The sequence below is a fragment of the Piliocolobus tephrosceles genome, chromosome 15, assembly GCF_002776525.5.
Source record: "Piliocolobus tephrosceles isolate RC106 chromosome 15, ASM277652v3, whole genome shotgun sequence".
NCBI lineage: Eukaryota > Metazoa > Chordata > Mammalia > Primates > Cercopithecidae > Piliocolobus > Piliocolobus tephrosceles.
In genome coordinates this window covers 74,809,742-74,831,117 of record NC_045448.1, presented here as the reverse complement: position 1 = coordinate 74,831,117, position 21,376 = coordinate 74,809,742, and the positions used below count along the sequence as shown (strand labels likewise).

At 48.1% G+C, this 21,376-nt stretch overlaps 1 protein-coding gene across 1 annotated transcript in view; it reads left to right on the top strand.

Moving 5' to 3' along the window:
* The window catches only part of SLC4A5 (solute carrier family 4 member 5), a 109,099-nt gene extending 89,414 nt beyond the window's left edge, over positions 1–19,685 (top strand). Inside the window, exons 18-26 of the mRNA XM_023187968.2 lie at positions 1,884–1,997; positions 3,526–3,687; positions 4,446–4,624; positions 5,775–5,847; positions 9,187–9,255; positions 9,916–10,089; positions 12,033–12,188; positions 15,837–15,904; positions 18,540–19,685. Coding sequence (XP_023043736.2) covers positions 1,884–1,997; positions 3,526–3,687; positions 4,446–4,624; positions 5,775–5,847; positions 9,187–9,255; positions 9,916–10,089; positions 12,033–12,188; positions 15,837–15,904; positions 18,540–18,705 — 1,161 coding nt within the window. The 3' untranslated portion in view covers positions 18,706–19,685. The remainder of the gene's footprint in view (positions 1–1,883; positions 1,998–3,525; positions 3,688–4,445; positions 4,625–5,774; positions 5,848–9,186; positions 9,256–9,915; positions 10,090–12,032; positions 12,189–15,836; positions 15,905–18,539) is intronic.
* Positions 19,686–21,376: the final 1,691 nt, after the last annotated feature.

Sequence of the window (21,376 nt, the reverse complement as noted above, 5' to 3'; positions counted from 1 at the left end):
TCCTCTTATGTAAAAATTCTCAAGCAGTCACTGTATCTGAGAATATCTATCTGTTGCCTGCAGGATGAAAAGTAATTCATGTGGCATGGAGTTCTTGCGCCACCAACATTTTTTCCCTCACATTACTTAAAAATTGCTCAATTGCCTCCTAGAATTTAGGGTTGCAGAGAGGAATGAGGCCACACCATTTCATACTCATCAGATTGGTAGACGGATGAAGGTGTTGGGACACCAGATGTTGGAGATGGAAAGGAGTAGGTGGGAGTATAAACAGATACATCCAATTTGGAGAGCAACTGACACTCTCTGATTAGGTTGGACCATGTGAAGTTGCCCATATGTGACTGTTTCAACCTACAAAAAAAGGCAAATTCTTGTGGTTTAACTTAATAACCATTCATATGGTTTTGACGTCTATGCTAGGAATATTATTAGAAAAGGAAGTATATACCCAGCGCACTACTTGATTCTACTGTGACTAATATTTATATGATCATGATAATATAAAGCTGTTACTAATTTTCAACTTTTGGAATTGACTTACAGATAAAACACACAAGCCATGTGTTTACAGAACAAGATCTCAGCTTCGACAATGGAAAGATCAAAGTGGAGGTGTCACAGGAAGGAAGGGGAGGAGGAGGAGAGAGGTGGTAGGAGGACAGAGGCAGTGGTCCTCACCTTGCAAGATGGAGAATGAGAGATATTAGCCAAAGCTAATGTAAAGAGAGGTTTGATTATATAACTTGAAAGTATAAAGGAAACCCATAGGAGCTTAAAATTATCAAAGATTAGGAATAAGGAAAGGACAGGAGGCATAGTATAAGTAAAGGGAAATTCTTATCAATAGATAATACCTTAAGTTAGTAAATGAAAATATTAAAATATATGCATATTAGTTAATGACATGGAGGGAACCTCCAGAACAAGTAAAATCAAGCACACATAGTAGATGGATCTGGAAGGTGGGGCTGGATTGAGAAAAGGGGAGGTGGGAGACTTTGCTTTTCCCTGTAAGTCTTCTCCACTATATGAGTTTTTAACCAATTATATATATTATGCTAATAACAAATTTAAAGAGAAAAGGGGGATTCAGGGAATGAAGTCAATGTACTGTCACCTGCCCCTGCCCTTCAAATTGCCTTCTCTGAAAAGATATAAAAAAGGCCACAGGGTAGACATGGGGGACCTTCTGTCCTGAGACTTCTGGACATAGAGTTGGTTTGGAGGGGAGGTCAGAGGACATTGATTCAGAATGGGCAGGAAGGTCAGGTTCAGAACTTGATCTAGGAAGGGCCTCCAAATTAAGAACCTGGCCTAGGAAGGGCCTCCTGAGAAACAGAGGAACAAGAGGCTCTTGGTGGACAAAAGGTCTGAGAGTAGTCAATAGTCCCCAGTGGAATTGAGGAGCCTCCCTCCCAGCCCAGGTGGGGTACAACAACCTGTCACAGATTTGTAGGAACTAAGGTTTGCTTCAGAGTTCAGCCCTTGCCCTCATCATACCTACTGGGTGCCCCAATTCAGACTGTCATACCAGAACACATCTTCAGCAGTGGCTGCCATGGCCACATGGATCATAACAGCTCCCACATTGATCACCATATGCCAAGCACTCGAAATGTGTCACAGTTCAGTTACACCTTTGAGGGAGATACTACCATCATCTCCATCTTACAGAGAAGGAAATTGAGGCTTGGAGAGATGACACGCTTCCTCAAGCTCACACAGTTAGCGAGGAGCAGAGCCCAAATTTGAGCCTAGTTCTGCTGCCTTCAGAGCCCAGATTGTAACAGTTCACCTCTTTGCTGCCTGGGGACTGGGGCTGCCTGGAGCTGGGTGGGTGCTTTACTCACTTCTTTCACTTGCTCATCTCCTGTCTGCAGGTCCGGGCCCTGGTGGCTGACTTTTCCATTGTTTTCTCCATCCTGATGTTCTGTGGAATCGATGCCTGTTTTGGCCTGGAAACCCCCAAGCTGCATGTGCCCAGTGTCATCAAGGTTTGCCCCTTGCCACCACTCTGGGCATCCAGTCTGCCTGCCTACCAGCTGTAGATTCTTTCCCCTCTGTGCTGATCAAACTCTCTTCTCCTCTCAGTACAGAGACCATTTTAGTTCTCTGTGTGCCACCTTTCCTGAATACTGGCTCCCAGGAGCTGGTCCTTTGAGGTAGGGCGGGGAGGGGTAACGTATTCACCAGGAAATCCTGATCTGTAGTCATGAGGTGAGGAAGGCACTGAAATTCACCCTCCAACCCAGCAGAAGCTTCTTGATTCGTGTTTGAGGGTTTCCAGTTCCCTGACCTCTGGCAATCTATAAGCTGGGCCAAATAGGATCTATTGAAACTGGTCCCTTAGAACAGTGATTCTCAAAGTGTGGGCCTCAGACCAATATCACAGCATCACAGTCACAGGGAACTCGTTAGAAATACAATTTCTCAGCCCCACCTGTGGAATCAGAAAAGCTGGGGGGTGGGACCAGCAATCTGCATTTTAACAAGCCCTTCAGGTGACTTGGAGTATGCTCGAGTTTGAGAACCACTGCTTAGAAATTACCCACTAGTCTAGAATTGGTGACATACGCTTGTAGCTAAACTCAGCCCGACTCCCTCATAAGAGCACCAACCAGCCAGGTGCAGTGGCTCACGCCTGTAATCCCAGCACTTTGTGAGGCTGAGGCGGGCAGATCATGAGATCAGGAGATCAAGACCATCCTGGCCAACACAGTGAAAACCCATCTCTACTAAAGATACAAAAAAATTAGCCGGGCATGGTGGCGGGCGCCTGTAGTCCCAGCTACTGGGGAGGCTGAGGCAGGAGAATGGCATGAATCTGGGAGGTGGAGCTTGCAGTGAGCCAAGATCACGCCACTGCACTGCAGCCTGGTTGACAGAGCAAGACTCCGTCTCAAAAACGAAAAGAAGAAAGAAAGAAAAAAAAAAAGAGCACCAAGCATCTCACCAGAGTAGGGAGTCCAGATTCTAGAACTTACCCTCCCTGTCTTTAAGGCTTTTTTTGTTGTTGTTGTTTGTTTTTTGAGACAAAGTCTTTTTATATATTCTCCTCATTCTTAACATGCAGGACTAACTGATGTTCAGCGTTTTACAGACAATTCTATAATGCTCCTAGACAGGCAACTCAGGAGAGGTAGAAGCAGCTGGCCCTGGGCCCACCCATTTCTTTATTCTTTTCTGTTGGACCTCATTCCTGCTATTTGTTATTTGCAGTGGGTGACTGTGCTCTCTCTCCTGGCTGCCCTTTGACCTTCACCTCCATGTTTCCTGACCAACCCCAGGGCTGTTGCAGCAAATTACCTCCTTAGTTTTACAGACGCTGTCTGAGTGCATGCTCCTTCCCATGTCTGAATTTAGTCTAAAGTTGCAGGTATCTAAGGTGTTTAAGGGAAAAGATTACACTTGAAAAGTACCCAAAGTCAGGGAAAGTCGAGGAGGTGGGACAGCAGGCCAGGCAGCAAGTGCCCTGGGACAAGAGAGAGAGGAAAGGGCCCCTCTCTGTTTGCTCCCATTCAGCCCACACGGCCTGACCGAGGCTGGTTCGTGGCCCCCTTTGGGAAGAATCCGTGGTGGGTGTACCCAGCAAGCATCCTGCCTGCCCTGCTGGTGACCATCCTGATCTTCATGGACCAGCAGATCACTGCCGTCATTGTCAACCGGAAGGAGAACAAACTGAAGGTAAGGCCGGTACTAGGAGCAGAGGCATAACCTCTTTCTTCCCACAAAGTCAGAAGGAGCGAAGGAAGGACATGATGCTTCTTTCAGTACTTTGGGCCAGGAAAATATGAGGACAGAAGACTGAAGTTCCCACTTGGTGTGTTGAGGGGGAAATGTGACCTCCAGATGTGGGTAAGGCCACCAGGGCTAGAGTGACTTTCTGAGGACCAGGACCAAACTAGGCTGGGCCACTGGGCACAGGCTCTCTGTCTTTCCCAAAGTGGCATCGAGTTCTTATGAGAATCAGCAGACCCTGATGGGGGCTCAGCCTAGAACACTGAGGCAGAGGAACTTCCTTAGCCTTCCTGGTCTCTGCAACTCCCCATCCAGCCTGTGAAACTGAGAAGACTCGGGTCACCCCCTCCCCCATCCCGGTCTGGACCACTCTAGGTGTGGCCTGTCCCAGCTGGGGCCCCTCAGGAACTGCAGAGACCCTGTGGCCACCTTCTGGGTCCTTCTCCCCAGAGACCCAAACCCAGGGCCTCTCCAAGCTTGAACATCCCTCTCTTCTATGACCCATGTCCCTTAGGCAGTTCACCCTTTCAGATGGGGTGGTAGGACCCGCCCACCTCTGCAATCCTTGCAAAGAGCACCTCAGGCCCCTTCAGTATCTTCTGGAAGGCAGGGGAGCCTTGAACCATGTTCCACAGAGTGGCTGCTTCCAGGAGGAACTGGCTCCCCAGAAACTTCTCCCTCCCCACCCCACCCCGCTCCTGCAGAAGGCTGCTGGCTACCATCTGGACCTGTTCTGGGTGGGCATCCTCATGGCCTTGTGCTCCTTTATGGGGCTTCCCTGGTACGTGGCTGCCACAGTCATCTCCATCGCCCACATCGACAGCCTCAAGATGGAGACAGAGACCAGCGCCCCTGGGGAGCAGCCCCAGTTCCTAGGAGTCAGGTAGGAGGGTCAGGACCTAGGAATCACCCAACGGGGAGGGGCCCACTCGGGGAGGGGAAGCTGGCTTTGCCTGCCACAAAAGAATTTGGGCTCTGATGGCCCAAGAACCACAGGGACATGAGTGCTATCCCTGGAGGGAGGGAAGGAGAGACAGAAGTCCAACTCTAAGTGGGGATTTTTACCTACTGGGCTCCAAGCAGTATGCATATCCCATCCATAAACACGCACACGTGCCAGACACTCATCTGCATCAGCCACCCAAGGTCCCCACAAGGCCTCGTGCTGTCCTGCTCTTTTTCTCTTCCTCAGGACCCTCCAGGCCCCTACTGCCCTGATGGCCCTCTTGTGGGTTCAGGTCCTGCTCAGTCTCCATTCCTCCAGAAGGCTATCCCAGGATCACCCCTACTCCCCGGTCCATGGCCCTGCCTGTCACTCCTGTTCCTTCACTTGCCCCTTCTCTTACACCCCGTGGTAGGCAGAGAAGTGCATCTTCAGCCCCTTAGGACCTCCAGGGTGAGACCACACCAAACCCTGGCATTCACCTACGTGGCTGCCCTAAGAACTTCTCCCACTATCTTGGGATACTTGGGCCACCCAGCCTGCCCGAATGACGCTTCTCTGCCTGACTGACGCTTCTCTGCCCGACTGCAGGGCTCGCCTGCCTCCCACCCCTGACACCTGCTCTGCTGGTGTCCCCTTCCCCAGATCCTCATTCATTGTGCCCCACAAAAGTGAAATCTTAAAATCAAAAGGCAGAGTAATAGCATTTTATCTTGCATGTATCCTCGCAACAATAGGTGCCATTATCTGCATATACTGAAGCTGAAGATGGGCAGGCTCCTGCCCAATGCCACATAACTAGCAAGTGGCGGAGCCAGGATCCAGCCCACATCAGTTCTGCTCAAGCACCCCAGCTACGAGCCACTACACTAAGCGGCCTCCCTCAATGCCCCTGCAAGATGCCTTGGGGGCTGCCTGTCTTCCCACATATGGTTCAGCTGGGCCTCAGGCAACCAGGCAGAGCTCCATACAGAAGCCCTCGAGGCCATGGCCTTGGACACAAACTTCAGGTGCCCACAGTGAGCAGGAGGGCCGGAGTGGTCACCAGGCATTTCCTGGTACACCCTGACCGTGTATTCCTCTCTGCCAGGGAACAGAGAGTGACCGGCATCATCGTCTTCATCCTGACGGGAATCTCTGTCTTCCTGGCTCCCATCCTAAAGGTGAGGTCCTGCACTCTCACCTAGGGCCTTGTCGCCTGAGAAAGCAGAGTGGATGCCTCAGGGAGGGAGGGGGTCCCCACATGGCTAGGGATCACGGGCCTGTCAGCCCCCTAAAAAAGGCACAGTCTTGGCCGGGCACAGTGACTCACACCTGTAATCCCAGCACTTTGGGAGGCCGAGGCAGGTGGATCACCTGAGGGCAGGAATTCAAGACCAGCCTGACCAAGATGGTGAAATCCTGTCTCTACTAAAAATACAAAAATTAGTCGGGCGTGGTGGCTAAGGCCTGTAATCACAGCTACTCGGGAGGCTGAGACACAAGAATCACTTGAACCTGGGAGGTGGAGGTTGCAGTGAGCCAAGATCATACCACTGCACTCCAGCCTGGGCAACAAGAGCGAAACTGTCTCACACACACACAAAAAAAAAAGAAAGAAAGAAGGAAAAGAAAAAGAAAGGCACAGTCTTACTAGGCCAAAGCAATGTTTCCACACTGTCACCATCGTTTTCTGTGATACTGCAGTTTTTTATCATCACCAATCCTCTCTCCCACCCCTCTCAGGGCCACTCTCACCTTCTGGAGGATACTCTTCCCTCTGAAAGTTCTACCAAGTTCTAGCCCTGCTTAGATCAGGAACTTCCTGAATGGGGTGTGTGTCCACATTGCTGGAGTTGGGGGCTCATGAAGTTTAAAACTTGCAGCACAAGGCCAAACATGGTGGTACATCCCTGTAGTCCAGCTACTCAGGAGGCTGAGGCGGGAGGATCACCTGAACTCAGGAAGTCTTGGGACCTGGGTGACTTTTTCCCACACAGCTTGAAGCTCCTCTTGCTCATGTCCCACCACAACAGCTAAGAGATTAAGTCAAGTAGGGGTACAATGGAGGCAGGTGTCCCCTACAAGGGTCTCTTTCTGGAGAGACTCCAGAAAGCAAGGTGTTCCCACCAGGCTTCCCTGCTCTCCACTCCAGCCAATCGCCCATCAATCTCCCTGTCCCTTGATCAGTGTTCACGTAAGACTTTCCTTTCTTGAATGAAGTTTACCTGTAATTGCCTCAACCTTTTGCCAATATTATTTTTCCTCTTTGAATATCTCAAAACAGCCCATGACCAGGCATGGTGGCTCATGCCTGTAATCCCAGGACTTTGGGAGGTCGAGGTGGGAGGATCACTTGAGACCAGGAGTTCAAGACCATCTTGGGCAACATAGCGAGACCCCCATCTCTACAAAAAATACAAAAGTTAGCCAGGCATGATGGTATGTGTGAGGCATGATCACTTGAGCCCAGGAGGTCGAGGCTGCAGCGAGCCTTGATCATGCTGCTGCACTCCAGTCTGGGCGACAGAGTAAGACCTCTTCTCAAAAAAAAAAAAAAAAAAAAAAAACACCTCATTCAGAGGTGACCTTGTAAGAAACAAAGGCTAAAGAATCATGATTCTGGCTGATGTATTTACAATGGAAAATATTTCTGGCTTGAGAATTGGTACTGGGCATACCTGAGCAGTAGGTAGGAGGCTAGCATTTTTAAAGGGATATTTCCCTTGTCGGGGAAACAAATTGCACACAGGAGGGCAAACATTTTGTTTATTTAAAAATATATTTTAAATGGCCAGGGACTATTTACTTTTGTAGAGAGGGTTCCAAGGTGCCATTGTGTATGTCAATTTTGACACTGTTTAACATACAAGTATTTGCATTAAAAAGCTCAAATCAGGCTGGGTGTGGTGACTCAAGCCTGTAATCCCAACACTTTGGGAGGCCGAGGCACTTGGATCACCTAAGGTCAGGAGTTCAAGACCAGCCTGGCCAACATGGTGAAACCCTGTGTCTACTAAAAATACAAAAATAGCTGGGTGTGGTGGCACACGCCTGTAGTCCCAGCTACTTAGGAGGCTGAGACAGGAGAATTGGTTGAGCTCAGGAGGGGAGGCTGCAGTGAGCTGAGATTGCACCACTGCACTCCAGCCTGGGCAAGACAGAGCGAGACTCCGTCTCAAAACAAAACAAAACAAAACAACCTTCGAATCAGCCAGGCATGATTGCTCACATCTGTAATCCTAACACCTTGGGAGGCTGAGGTGGGAGGATCGCTTGAGGACAATAGTTTGAGACCAGAATGACCAACATATCGAGAATCTGTCTTCAAAAAAAAAAAAAAACAAAAAAACCCAAATCCAAGAACAGCCTTCTTTAGGGTCCAAAAATTCCTCTAAAGCCCTTCTAGTGTTGGCATAGTTCTCTGTGCTCTCCAGAGTGCTCTAACATGACCACAAGGAGGAGCAGCCTCTGCTCACCATGGGGAGCCACAGCTGCAGGTGGAGAGAAGGCAAGGGGCAGAAACAGCTGAGATAGACAGCAGAAAAATGCTTTGAAAGGCTGTGAAAGATTTGGAATCATTCTTGTAGAGTGGGATGAATTCTATGATCCCATTTTTGAAAATGCAAACAAACTGCCTGTGTGCAAGTTTGGAGGGATGGGTACCCACCAAACTATTCGTGGTTAGTTGGTGATGAGTGCTGATTAGTTTACACACTTTTGTTCTGCTTCTGTTTTATGTGATTGTGTATGAGGCATGATTTCTGTGTTTTTTGTTTTTTGTTTGAGACGGAGTCTCTGTTGCCCAGGCTGGAGTGCAGTGGCATGATCTCAGCTCACTGCAACCTCTGTCTCCCAGGTTCAAGCGATTCTTCTGCCTCAGCCTCCTGAGTTGCTGGGATTACAGGCATGCATCACCATGCCTGGCTAATTTTTTTGTATTTTTAGTAGAGACAGGGTTTCACTGTGTTGGCCAGGCTGGTCTCGAACTCCTGATCTCAGGTCATCCACCTGCCTCGGCCTCCCAAAGTGCTAGGACTACAGGCGTGAGCCACCATGCCCGGCCTGATGCGTGATTTCTGTTAAGTGTCCTGGGTACTCCCTGCTGATGTAGGTCAGCTCATTAAAGTTCCCCATGCCCCTGCAGGCTGAGCAGTTTTAGGGGCCCTCACCTGAGGCTGGAGGTAGGAAGGAGCTGGCAGGAATGAGGAGGGGGCAGTCTGTGGAGTCTTCTCACTTTCCAGAAGGTATTTCTTCAGCCAGACCACATGGCTTCCGCACAGTGCAGTGAGGGACCAGGCCAGGAGAGCAGTTGCATGCTGGGCCAGCCTGAGAAGGGGCAGTACAGCCCCAGTGACCCTCATCTCCATCCCCACCCACACCCCAGTTCTGCTGACTCCCGGTTCCCCCAAACATCCAGCTTCCCAGCTGCCTCTGTGGTCAGGAGACACTGTCATCCAGAACAGGGTGGCCAAGGGCCTGACCCAGGCAGAGGCCGATCCAAAGCTCTGCTCTCATTTTAGTGCATCCCCCTGCCGGTGCTGTATGGAGTCTTCCTCTACATGGGCGTGGCCTCCCTGAATGGCATCCAGGTAAGGCTTTCACTCCCCAGGCTGCATGATCTGGAGTCAACATTCCATGTCTGGTTCCATGTCACCAAGACCCCCAATTCAGTTGTCCCAATTGTCCCCAATTGTCCTAATTCAATGAAAGAACAATAGTAATAATGGTACTACCACTGACTGATACTACCAGGCAAAATAAATATGCTAGGCCCTTCATAGGCCTCACGTAATTGAATCTATGTAATTACGTCCTCTGATCGCCATTTTACAGATGGGGACTGGAGGATCAGAATTCAAAATCTAGAAGGAACTGACTCCAGTGAGCATTTCATTATACCTCTTTCTCTTCCCTAAGGCAACTACGCAGAAGAAAACATTTTTGTTTTGTTCTGTATTTACTGTGAAATCCCAGAATTCTTAAACAGTTTGTGTTACAATTAACTTGCACTTTCCTTGAATATGGACAATGTCCATTTTGTGGCCAGCTCCAGGGCTGTTCCCCTCAACCGGGGCTCAGGACCCCTTCTCTAAGACCCCATTATGCATCCACCTAGACACCTCCAGTCCCCGTCCCATGCACCCTTAAGACCTGAGCAGGGGGCTTCCCCTCTCTGAGACCCCACCCAGGTACCCCTTCCGCTAGTCCCAGGGCCCAGCTGCCTGGCTGAGCCCATGCTGTCCCCCTAGTTCTGGGAACGCTGCAAGCTCTTCCTGATGCCGGCCAAGCACCAGCCGGACCACGCCTTCCTGAGGCACGTGCCGCTGCGCCGGATCCACCTCTTCACCCTGGTGCAGATCCTCTGCCTGGCGGTGCTCTGGATCCTCAAATCCACGGTGGCTGCCATCATCTTCCCAGTCATGGTAAAGTGGGCGTGGGCTTCCCCCTCCTGCCAGGCAGGTTGGCCTGGGCAACCCAGAGGTGCAGCACAACCTCCCCTCCTGCCACCTTCTACCTTCCTGTCAGCTGTGGTCTGGCTCCCTCGGGTCGCAGAGGCTGGCACAGAATGACCTGATTCGAGTTGTGGCCATCCAGGCCAGATGGTATGGGGTGGGGCAGAGAGGAGGCGGAAAAAGGAATGTCAGAGCAGCTCAGCGAGAATGCAGGGGCCACCCAGCTCCGGGGAGGGACAGAGAAAGGAAATCAGTTCAACCTGGACACCAAGTTCCCACTGCCAAAATATCAACCAGTCTCAGAAGTCGAGTACTAAATATAGATGTTTCCACCCTTCAAGATAGCTAAATTTGAAAAGCTAAATAGTGAAGTAGTGGGGCGGGGGAAGAACAAGGGTCAGAGATCAAGAACAACAAAACCCAATGACAGTATATATAAAGCTTGAGCAAGGGAAAGGTTACAGTTCTTTCACTATTCTTGCAAATATTATATAAATTTGCAATTACTCCAAATATTATATAAATTTGAAATTACTCCAAAATAAGAAGTGAAAAGAATGCAAAGCCAACAACATAATTGCCAGGAGCCTGGAGTATGTCAGCAAATGCCTGGGGAAAGCCTGAGGGTTCTGGGGTAGGGGCCAAAGTAAGGACACTGAGGAGAACTTGAAGTGCACACTCCTGGGAGGGGTCTAGTCCCTGGTTCTTGACCCTGGCTGCCCATGACAATCAACCCAGATCAATCAAATTAGAATCTCTGGGGAAACCCAGACTTTGATATTTTTATGAGGTCCACGGATGAGCACAGACATGCAGCCAGGGTTGAGAACCCGCACTGCAGGGAAAGGGAGATAGATCCTCACCCCGAGTGCCCTCAGGGGCCTCAGAGCTGTTGAAGGGAAAGGCAGTAGTAGTCATGATTAGCATTTACTGAGTGCTGTTCCACTGAGTCCACACCAGCCCCTGAAGCACTAGTAACCCAGCTTTACAGATGAGAACATGAGGCTCAGAGAGCATGAGCAGAGTGACCCTGGGCACACAGCCAGACAGGGCAGGGCAAGGCAAGACCCACACCCTCCACCTATTAATTTTTTTTGTTTAATTTGCATGCAGTAAAATTCAGTGGAGGGGTCTATGAGTTTTGGCAAATGTACAGAGTAGAGACAGACATAAATTCTTGGGCCTTACCTGACCTGCTAAATCAGAAACGGGGGGAATCCAGTGATTTGTGTGTTAACAAGCCCTCCAGGTCCTGGTGCATGCTCAAGTTTGAGAACCACTAATTTATGTATTTATTTAATTTGTTTGAGATGGAGTCTTGCTCTGTCACCCAGGCTGGAATGCAGTGGCACAATCTTGGCTCGTTGCAACCTCCGCCTCCCGGATTCTAGCGATTCTTCTGCCTCAGTCTCCTGAGTAGCTGGGACTACAGGCACTCACCAACATGCCCGGCTAATTTTTGTATTTTTAGTAGGGACAGGGTTTCACCATGTTGGCCAGGCTGGTCTCAAACTCCTGACCTCAGGTGATCCGCCCACCTCGGCCTCCCAAAGTGCTGGGATTACAGGCGTGAGCCACCATGCCTGGCTGAGAACCACTAATTTAAAGAATAACTGTAGTTCTCCAGCCCATGGCCCTTCTGAGGCTCCCCACTTCGGCTATCACAGGCTGTCCCTCTTGGTCACTGGTAGGAATGGTCACTCACCTGAGGGGCCAGACAAGAGGAACCACAGTGGAGGGAAGGTGAATAATGGCTTATGGGAGCTTCGAGATGGCTCCAAAGACACCACAAAAAGTCCCTGAACTCAGCAGACTGAGGGAGGAAAAAATCTATGCCTGAGTTTGGGCATTAAGACCACAGTTTTCTCTAAACTCTCACAAAACTTTAGTCTCTCTCCCGTTTCCCACCACAGATCCTAGGCCTCATCATCGTTCGAAGGCTTCTGGATTTCATCTTTTCCCAGCACGACCTGGCCTGGATTGACAACATCCTCCCAGAGAAGGAAAAAAAGGAGACAGACAAGAAGAGGAAGAGAAAGAAAGGGGCCCACGAGGACTGTGATGAGGAGGTGGGGAAGATGTGAGGCTGGGGCACAGAGGAGAAATCGAGAGTCCTTCTCTTCACTTTTGCCAGGGCTAGGGAGAGGGTGGCTTCTTGGGTGGCCTGCGGCAGTGCCTAGGCCCAATCCAGGATGGGCTGGGGCATCTGCTTGTCTTGATCTGGGGTGCTGAGGCTCTTCTGTTTATGTGAATATCCTCAGAGTGGGCCAGAGCGAATGAGACTCCGTGTCCAGGGAAAAGGTGACTGGCCATGCCCACTCTTTCCATCACTGTGGGCTTTATGGTTGTGATCACAGCAACCGGGTTCCTGCGGGAAGGGCTGGGAGGCAGCTCCAGCGTGGAAGGAGGTTATGAAGACTGACTTCCAGAGAGTGGAGCAGACTTGAGGAGAGGTGTCTAATGGGGACTTAAAAGTAGACTGGACTCCAGACAGGCAGAAGGGGCTGGGAACAAGTTTTGCTTGCACCTTTCCCTAGGGTACGGGGGACAAAGATGGGGAAAGGCAGGTACCCTGACCGAAAGGAGATGCTACATTTCCCAGACGCCTGGGACAACATGGTTGCCCCATCTGCCCCTCTTCTCCCATGCTCCCTTCCCATTTCACCCCCAAAACACTCAGGGAGTCAACAGACAAGGGGCCAGTCCAGAAATTATAGTGAATCACTAAACATGAGGCAGAAAGATTCTTAATTCACGTGTTCATTACATATGATGAAACTGTCCCCGCAAAAGGAAGTGACCTACCCAAAATGGACATGTAGCTACATTTCTAAGAAGGAATTAAAATAATTCCTGACTTTGCTGGTTTCTGATATGCTAAGCTGCCTATGCCATCTCCTAGTGCTCTGCTTGCCTCCCAATCTCCCAATTTGACCCAAACTCACGTCCCTGCATCTACCCTGTCCTGTTCTCATGATTTGGCCTCGTGCAGATGAAACATGTTCAAGGCAAATCCCTTCTGACTGGCTGGTGATGATTAAACCATCTTCTGATCAGTCAGAACTCCCCTGGTCCTTAATCACTGTGCTTTTCCAGGAAGAGTCCCATAATGCATGTGTTTGTAGATGATTTGTAAGGGTGAGTTCTGAAAACAAAGAAATAGAGACTACATGCCTTTTAAAGACACTTAGTTGTCATACTTTCAATAAATATTTGAGTGGCTACCACATGCCAAGAACTATTACAGGATTGGGAAAAAGAATCTCTGAATTAGGCCGGGCGCGGTGGCTCAAGCCTGTAATCCCAGCACTTTGGGAGGCCGAGACGGGCGGATCACGAGGTCAGGAGATCGAGACCATCCTGGCTAACACGGTGAAACCCCGTCTCTACTAAAAAATATAAAAAACGAGCCGGGCAAGGTGGCGGGCGCCTGTAGTCCCAGCTACTCCGGAGGCTGAGGCAGGAGAATGGCTGGAACCCAGGAGGCGGAGCTTGCAGTGAGCTGAGATCCGGCCACTGCACTCCAGCCCCGGCGACGGACCGAGACTCCGTCTCAAAAAAAAAGAAAAAAAAAAGAATCTCTGAATTATGATATATCAATGGAAAAACAGGATTCAATATACACAAATTCATTTTACTTGTCTTTATAGTAACACAGTTATTGTGTGAGGTTCATTCCCAAGTGACTGGTTGCTGTGACAGATAAAACCGTTTTGATGACATTCCTGGAAGAGTTGCGCTCTGTTCAATGGTGTGTATAGGACAGCAGGCTAACTGTGCCCATTCCCCCTCAGTGGGCCCCAGAGTGTTTGCAGCACCCCTGTTTTGTCTAGAGGTGAAGAGAATGGTGGTTTGCACTGCACGTGCATGCATTTTCCATCTTGGCAAGAAAGCCAAGTTGTTGGCCAGGCGTGGTGGCTCACGTCTGTAATCCCAGCACTTTGGGAGGCTGAGGCGGGGGGATCACGAGGTCAGGAGTTCGAGACCAGCCTGGCCAACACGGTGAAACCCCATCTTTACTGAAAATACAAAAATTTAGCTACGCATGGTGGTGCACGCCTGTAATCCCAGCTACTTGGGAGGCTGAGGCAGGAGAATCACTTGAACCCAGGAGACAGAGGTTGCAGTGAGCTGAGATCACGCCACTGCACTCCAGCCTGGGCAATAAAGCGAGACTCTTGTCTCAAAAAAAAAAAAAGAAAAGAAAGAAAGCCAAGTTGTTGTGTTGGTGTTTATCCTCTTTTCCCACTGTTTTTCTTCAGCCCCAGTTCCCTCCTCCCTCAGTTATAAAGATTCCCATGGAAAGTGTCCAATCAGATCCCCAAAACAGTATCCACTGCATTGCCAGTAAGTAAAACACATGGTGTCTCTCCCTTCCTACTTACTACTAATCCTCCATGTCTTTCCCCTAGGAACTTTCATCTGTAACTCAGGGGGATCTAATCATTTTGGATGCTACAGCAGCAGTCTTCAACTTTTTTGGCATAAGGGAAAAGTTTTGTGGAAGATAATTTTTCCACAGACCAGTAGGGGAGTGGGAAATGGTTTTGGGATGAGACTGTTCTACCTCAGATTCTCTTAAGGAGTATGCAACCTAGATCCCACGTATGGACAGTTCACAATAGGGTTCTCACCCTTATGAGAATCTGTTGCTGCCACTGATCCCACCGGAGGTAGAGCACAGAGGTTAATGCTTGCTTGCCCACACTCACCTCCTGCTGTGCAGCCTGGTTCCGCTACTGTTCCATGGCCTGGGGGTTTAGGACCTGCACTAGAAGACCTTTGTCCTAGGCAGAGATCAAAGAGAACTGGGCCACCAGGAATGGTACTCCAACCAGATGGGAAACCCCAGAGCAAAGCCTGCAGACTTGAATGACTAATCCTCACTTTAGTTAAGGCAAAATCCCTCATTCCCTCCTTTCCCCACGTGTCCCCAGATCCCTGTGGCATCTCCTGGCCCTCTTCTGTGTTGTTTCAGACCACATCAGTCCAAACATGGCCCACCAGGCCTCCCATGTTTTCCAGTGCCTGTTGAAATGGTTGAGGGCTCAGAACCAAGCTTTCCCCTTTAGAGAAATAGGTAGCATAGCACTTGGGTTATAAGTCAGGCGTAATTGGAGATCCCCGTGGTGGTTGTGCTGTGCCTGTGTGAATCCTCAGCACCTTCTCAGCAGACAGCTGAGAGGGAGACTGCCTGGGAGGGATTGGGCACTGCTTACAGAAATCCTGGGAGATTCTATTGCTGCCTTTAACCCCTCCCGGCCTCAGCTCCCCATAGGTGGCCAGTCCTGTCATCCAGGCAACATAGCCTGTCCCGAGTCTTCTGAAAGATCCCTACCTTAGTCCCAAGCCCAGTGCTTCTAATACAGGGCTTGCCACCCTCAAAGACAGATTAGGGGTGGGTGGCCAGGGCGTCCTTCCCATCAGCAGTATCCCTCATAAGCACCTCAAGATCTTGAGTTTCTCAGGCTCTTCCCTGACTCCCATCTCTCTCTTCCCTGGCCCTCTCATGCCTCACACCCCCTAGCCCTGGCTGAGAGCCTTCTGGGTGAAGGAGTAACTAAGCCCAAAGCCACACATCTCTGAGGCCCTGTATTCCTCTTGCATAGTGTTGGCTATAGGATTAGAGAAGGAAAAGAGAGGAAATGGTGGGGGAAGCCCGGAGAAATATGGTGCTCAAAACTGCTCCACATCTGACATTTTCATTTTCCTACCAGGAAAAAGATCTTCCAGTTGGAGTTACTCACTCTGATTCTTCCTTCAGTGACACAGAACTTGATCGAAGGTAAACACTGTTAGGTAGACTCCTTGCATATTAGGTAAGAGACTGGGAAATGGTCGGGAAGGTGGAGAGTCTAGGATTTCCCAGGCTAGCTGTCCTCTCAGTAGAAGGCCCTTACTGGTCCCCAACTGGGAGTCAAAGGCTGACAAACCTGACTCATCATTCAGGGCCAAGAAACAAATATGTCTTCTTACTGACATAACAATATGGTTACAACACACAAAGGTATTCAACTTTAGTAAAGGAAATTCTTACAAAAGACTGGGTAGAACAAAAATTGAAAGTAAATGTTGTGGCTGGGCACCGTGGCTCATGCCTGTAATCCCAGCACTTTGGGAGGCCAAGGTGGGCAGATCATGAGGTCAGGAGATCAAGACCATCCTGACTAACACGGTGAAACTCCGTCTCTACTAAAAAAAATACAAAAAAATTAGCTGGGCGTGGTGGTGGGTGCCTGTAGTCCCAGCTACTGGGGAGGCTGAGGCAGGAGAATGGCGTGAACCCGGGAGGCGTAGCTTGCAGCGAGCTGAGATCCCGCCACTGCACTCCAGCCTGGACGACAGAGCAAGACTCTGTCTCAAAAAAAAAAAAAAAAAAAAGTATATATTGATAAAAAGAAAACAGAAGCCGGGTGCGGTGGCTCACGCCGGTAGTCCCTGTACTTTGGGAGGCTGAGGCGGGCAGATCACAAGGTCAGGAGATTGAGACCATCCTGGCTAACACGGTGAAACTCCGTCTCTACTAAAAATACAAAAACTTAGCCGGGCGAGGTGGCGGGCGCCTGTGGTCCCAGCTACTTGGGAGGCTGAGGCAGGAGAATGGTGCGAACCCAGGAGGTGGAGCTTGCAGTGAGCTGAGATTGCGCCACTGCACTCCAGCCTGGGCGACAGAGAGAGATTCCACCTCAAAAAAAAAAAAAAAAAAAAAAAAAGCAGAAAAACTAGGCATGGCTTAAGTGTAACATCACTGAAAGCCAGGATAAATGAACGCTAAGGATCAAAACCCCAGGGTACTCTGTAGAATGAATTAACAGCAGGGTTAATTAGCAAAGGTCAGAAAGGGTATGGAGGAAAGCCAACATCAGAGATCAACATCAAAGCTAACATCAGAGATCAACTCGAGATGGGAACTGTTAAGAATAAGTTCCAGGCCGGTTGCCAGGAGCCCCCATGCCAACAATGTGATTCTGTTCTTCATGAGAAGCCACCCGTGAAAAAGGTGAGACTCCCTGATGATGACACAGTGGGCTCCAACACAGAAAAGAGGAATTCAGAGGCAAGAAAGGCTTTACTTCATTGTTACTTGGGAAGATGCCAGGGGCAGTCCCACTCCTACCTTGTGCCCTAGAATGGACAGGGATCAAACAGTAGTTACAGCACAGGCTATCCCAAGTCTAGAAGATCAGTCTCCAGGCACAGAGGGCACTCATCCAAGAGATTTTTGGGGAAACAGGGGACAGGGGATCTTCTGAATCATAAGGCAAAGCTGCTACCCCAATGCCAGGGTGAAACAACAGACTTTTCCCCAGTTCAACCCTCCCTAAGCAGCAGTCCCAAGGATGATCTAGCCCAAAGTGTCACCTGTCCCAGTTACATCTCCGCCTTCCTTCTCATCCCACATCCCCGGGCAGGCTCCTATACCTGTGATGCCATTGATCATTATACAGTAGTACACCAGTAATACCAGTATTAGGAGAAAGCAGTCTATCTTATTTTCATTTATAAAATAATCTACACGAAATTGACTAACTGCTCCCAATTTCAGGCAGTAGAGAGAAAATTTGGACCAGGTTAAAGGTTTCCAAAACCCTGTTAAATTACACAAAGCCCTAAGACAAGGTCAGAAATGAAGAAAATTTGGTAACTGGAGATGGCATCTCCCAACCTCATTGATGTTTTACTGAATTTATGAAAACAGATGGAGGCAAAGACCACTAAATAACAAGATTCTATTTCAGTGAAAGGCTCTGCAACATGATCTGGTTTAACAAAGACTAAGCATCAATGATCTACCAGGTGCGATGCTTAATCCCTGGGGATGTAAAAAAGAATGGCATGGAAGGAGCACCCTGTGCAAGAATAACGGAGCACACAGGGAGGGACTGGCCTCGTTTTGAGAATCTAGGAAAGAGAAACTGGAATCTGCCAGACATAGAGCGGGGCAGAATAAAGAAAAGGAAAGGCATTGCAGGCAGTGGACACAGGTGCGAAGTACCATTTGAAAACACGCACACACACACACACACACACACACACACACACACAGAGCAAAGAACACTGCATTGGATAGGGCAAACTAAGCAGGCAGGACTACAAACACAGAAGGCTGTATTTGTGTTTGTGAGAAGACAGATACTCCTGTCTTCTCACACTAAAGAGCTTAGATTTTTTGAACAATGAGGAATCGCCAAATCTGTGATTTCAAAAGTTCACCTTGGCAGCAATGTGAAGATAGGTTTACAGGGCGAGACCAGGTGCATAACTATGGCTGAAGGCCAAGCCAATAGGAAACTGCTCATTCTGGCATGTGCTGAGAGTTCAGAAGTGAAGACAGAAGTATTTGCATTAAAGCCCTGCTCTAGGGGATGGGTTCAAAACACCAAGAACTACATAATCCTTCTTTCCTACTTCTTGTTCAGCATCACCTTGCACTTCAAAATCTCCTGTCCAGCTTCACCTGCTTTCAACTACTCACGGAACCCAGTGTTCATGGTGCCACAGGTGAAGATAGAGATGGAGTCAGACTATGACTTCACAGACATGGACAAATACCGAAGAGAAACTGACAGCGAGACCACCCTCTAGGATGAAGCAGCTTCTCCCAGATGGGAGATGGAGAGCCTGGCTTCGTCTTCATTGGGAGGGTCTTAACTTTTCTGTGCCTGTTTCCTTCTTTATCAAACAGAGGGAGTCCTTCTGCCTAATAGAAAACTGGAGATCTGTTGATGAAAAGTACTGCTTAGATGCAAAGCTCTCCCCTTCCTTTCGTAGTAATTAAAATACCTAAAGCTAAATATTTTATTTTATTTTAAAATGCAGTCCAGCATAGAAATTCTAACATTTCTTTGGAAATAAAAAAAAATGCTTGCTTCCCCAAATCATAGCTAAGATAAAAGGGCAATAGTCAATTCATATTTAAAACAAATACCAATTTAAAATTGTTTAAAGGTTAGATTTAAATACAAATGTTCTCAAATGAACTTGTAATATACTCTTATGTCACTAGACCATCTTTGGAATATTTGGCAATTCTGCATATTAAGAAATGCTGAAAAGGTCATATCTTTTCTCCCTGTCACATCCAGTTTCCTAAGGGTTATATGAAAAGTTTGAACCAGCCGGGCACAGTGGCACACACCTATAATCCTAGTACTGTGGGAGGCCGAGGGAGGCGAACTGCCTGAGCTCAGGAGTTCGAGACCAGCCTAGGCAACATGGTGAAACCCCATCTCTACTAAAATACAAAAAATTAGCTGGGCTTGGCGGCATATGCTTGTAGTCCCAGCTATTAGGGAGGCTGAGGCAAGATAATCGCTTGAACCTGGGAGGCAGAAGTTGCAGTGAGCCGAGATGGTGCCACTGCACTCCAGCCTGGGCAACAGAGAGAGACTCCGTCTCTAAACAAACAAAAAGTTTGAACCATCTGCAGTATGGGCCTTGCTCCAGAAGTGTGACTGGGGCTTTCCCAGATTGAAAAGCCAGTTCCAAAACTCTGTTAATGAAAGAACCAATCCATCTGAGTGGATAAATGTTTCCAAAATAAAATAGTTCTTGTTAAAGTGAAATTTGAAACCACACGTTAAATCAACAAAATGATCATTTAAATTAGTATCACTGGTTTTTCATACCTGGAATCACATTTCATTATACGTTTGGGTGGGTCTTTCCTGCAAATTTTCAACATTTATTCCCAAAGTCAAACTCCCATTTATGTGAACAATACAGGTTAGACAGAGGTAATGTCACATTTTACATTATAACTTTGCAATATTAATCAACCTAGTACTTTAAAGGAATTACTGAAAACTATTTGGGAAGATAAAAACCAGTTTCAATGAAGCAAACCTATTCCTCATGAAACTTAAGATCAGTCATTTTACCTTCAGTCCACATTTAATGAACACCAACCATGTTTATTTAATGCCTACTATGACCCCGACAGCCACAGTGCATCTGACACTTACTTTCTCCAAAACAACTATGATTCGAACCTTGAGTAAATCACTTTGGTTATTATATTTGCTCAAGATGACAAATGCAGGTGCTTTCTTTTTTAAAGAAAAATGACACTAGATCATTAACAGATCAGGACAGGTAACTGGCCTCTGTAATCCCGAGTCTAGTGGAGTGCCTGGTCCACAGAAAGCTCTCAGTGTTTGATTAATCTCAGAGCTCCCTTCCAAGGGATACTGCCAAGAGGTAAAGCTCTAAACCTCTACTCCTACTGAGAGCAGAATTTCTTAGCTAATCCAGAACCATCTCCTTTGCTTAAGTATAAATTCTTGCCAGCACAGTGGCTCACACCTGTAATCCCACTACTTGGGAGGCTGAGGTTGGGGGATCAGTAGAGGTCAGGAGGTCAAGACCAGCCTGGGCAACATAGTGAGACCCATCTCTAAACAAGTGTTTAAAAATTAGCCAGGCATGCTGTCACACGCCTGTAGTCCCAGCCATTTTGGAGGCTGAGGCAGGACGATCCCTTAAGCCCAGGAGTTCAAGGCTGCAGTGAACTATGATCACGCCACTGCACTCCAGCCAGGGAGACAGCTGGAATCCATGTCTTATAAACAATAATAATTAATGTTTCTAAAAAGTATTTATTATCATCCGCTCCAATCCTGGGAAAGCTAACAATCCACCCTTAACCTTTCCGTTTTAAAACCTGGCTGATTTGGAATAGGACTTTGTCCAAATTAAATTGTAGAAATGCTGTGGATTCAAGAGTAAACCTGCTTGATTAATCAGACAAGCTGGAAAACTACTGTTAATTTCTTTGTTGTAAATTGATCACTGTAATTTTACCTTACATGTCATTTATATTTTGTATATACATGAACATTTTAATCTCCATAGCTTTTAACAGGTTGACATAATACTTCTCCATGCAGTCAGTCAGTCATTTGTTCCACTTGTAACTCTAATTCAATAAAATTTAATCCTGTCTGGTCATCTAGCTCCATGTTTAATAATCTAGGTAAGTAAGTAGGCATGGCTTATAGCCATGAGCTATACCTCACTTACAAAAACATCTCCAACAAACTATCGAAACTTCTTTCAACTCCAGAGAACTATGAAAAGAATAACGCTAGCTGGCAGAAGAACAAGGATGGAGGTAGGTCAACTCAACTTTCTTTCTCTTTCTGCCTCAAGCTGCCTAGAGCAGGAGCTACTTCTGCTTGCCTGAAAGCCAAAAGCCAAAATAGACAAGAAACCTACCCCTGCCTCAAGTATTTAACAGATTAAGCTCCTAGCTTGG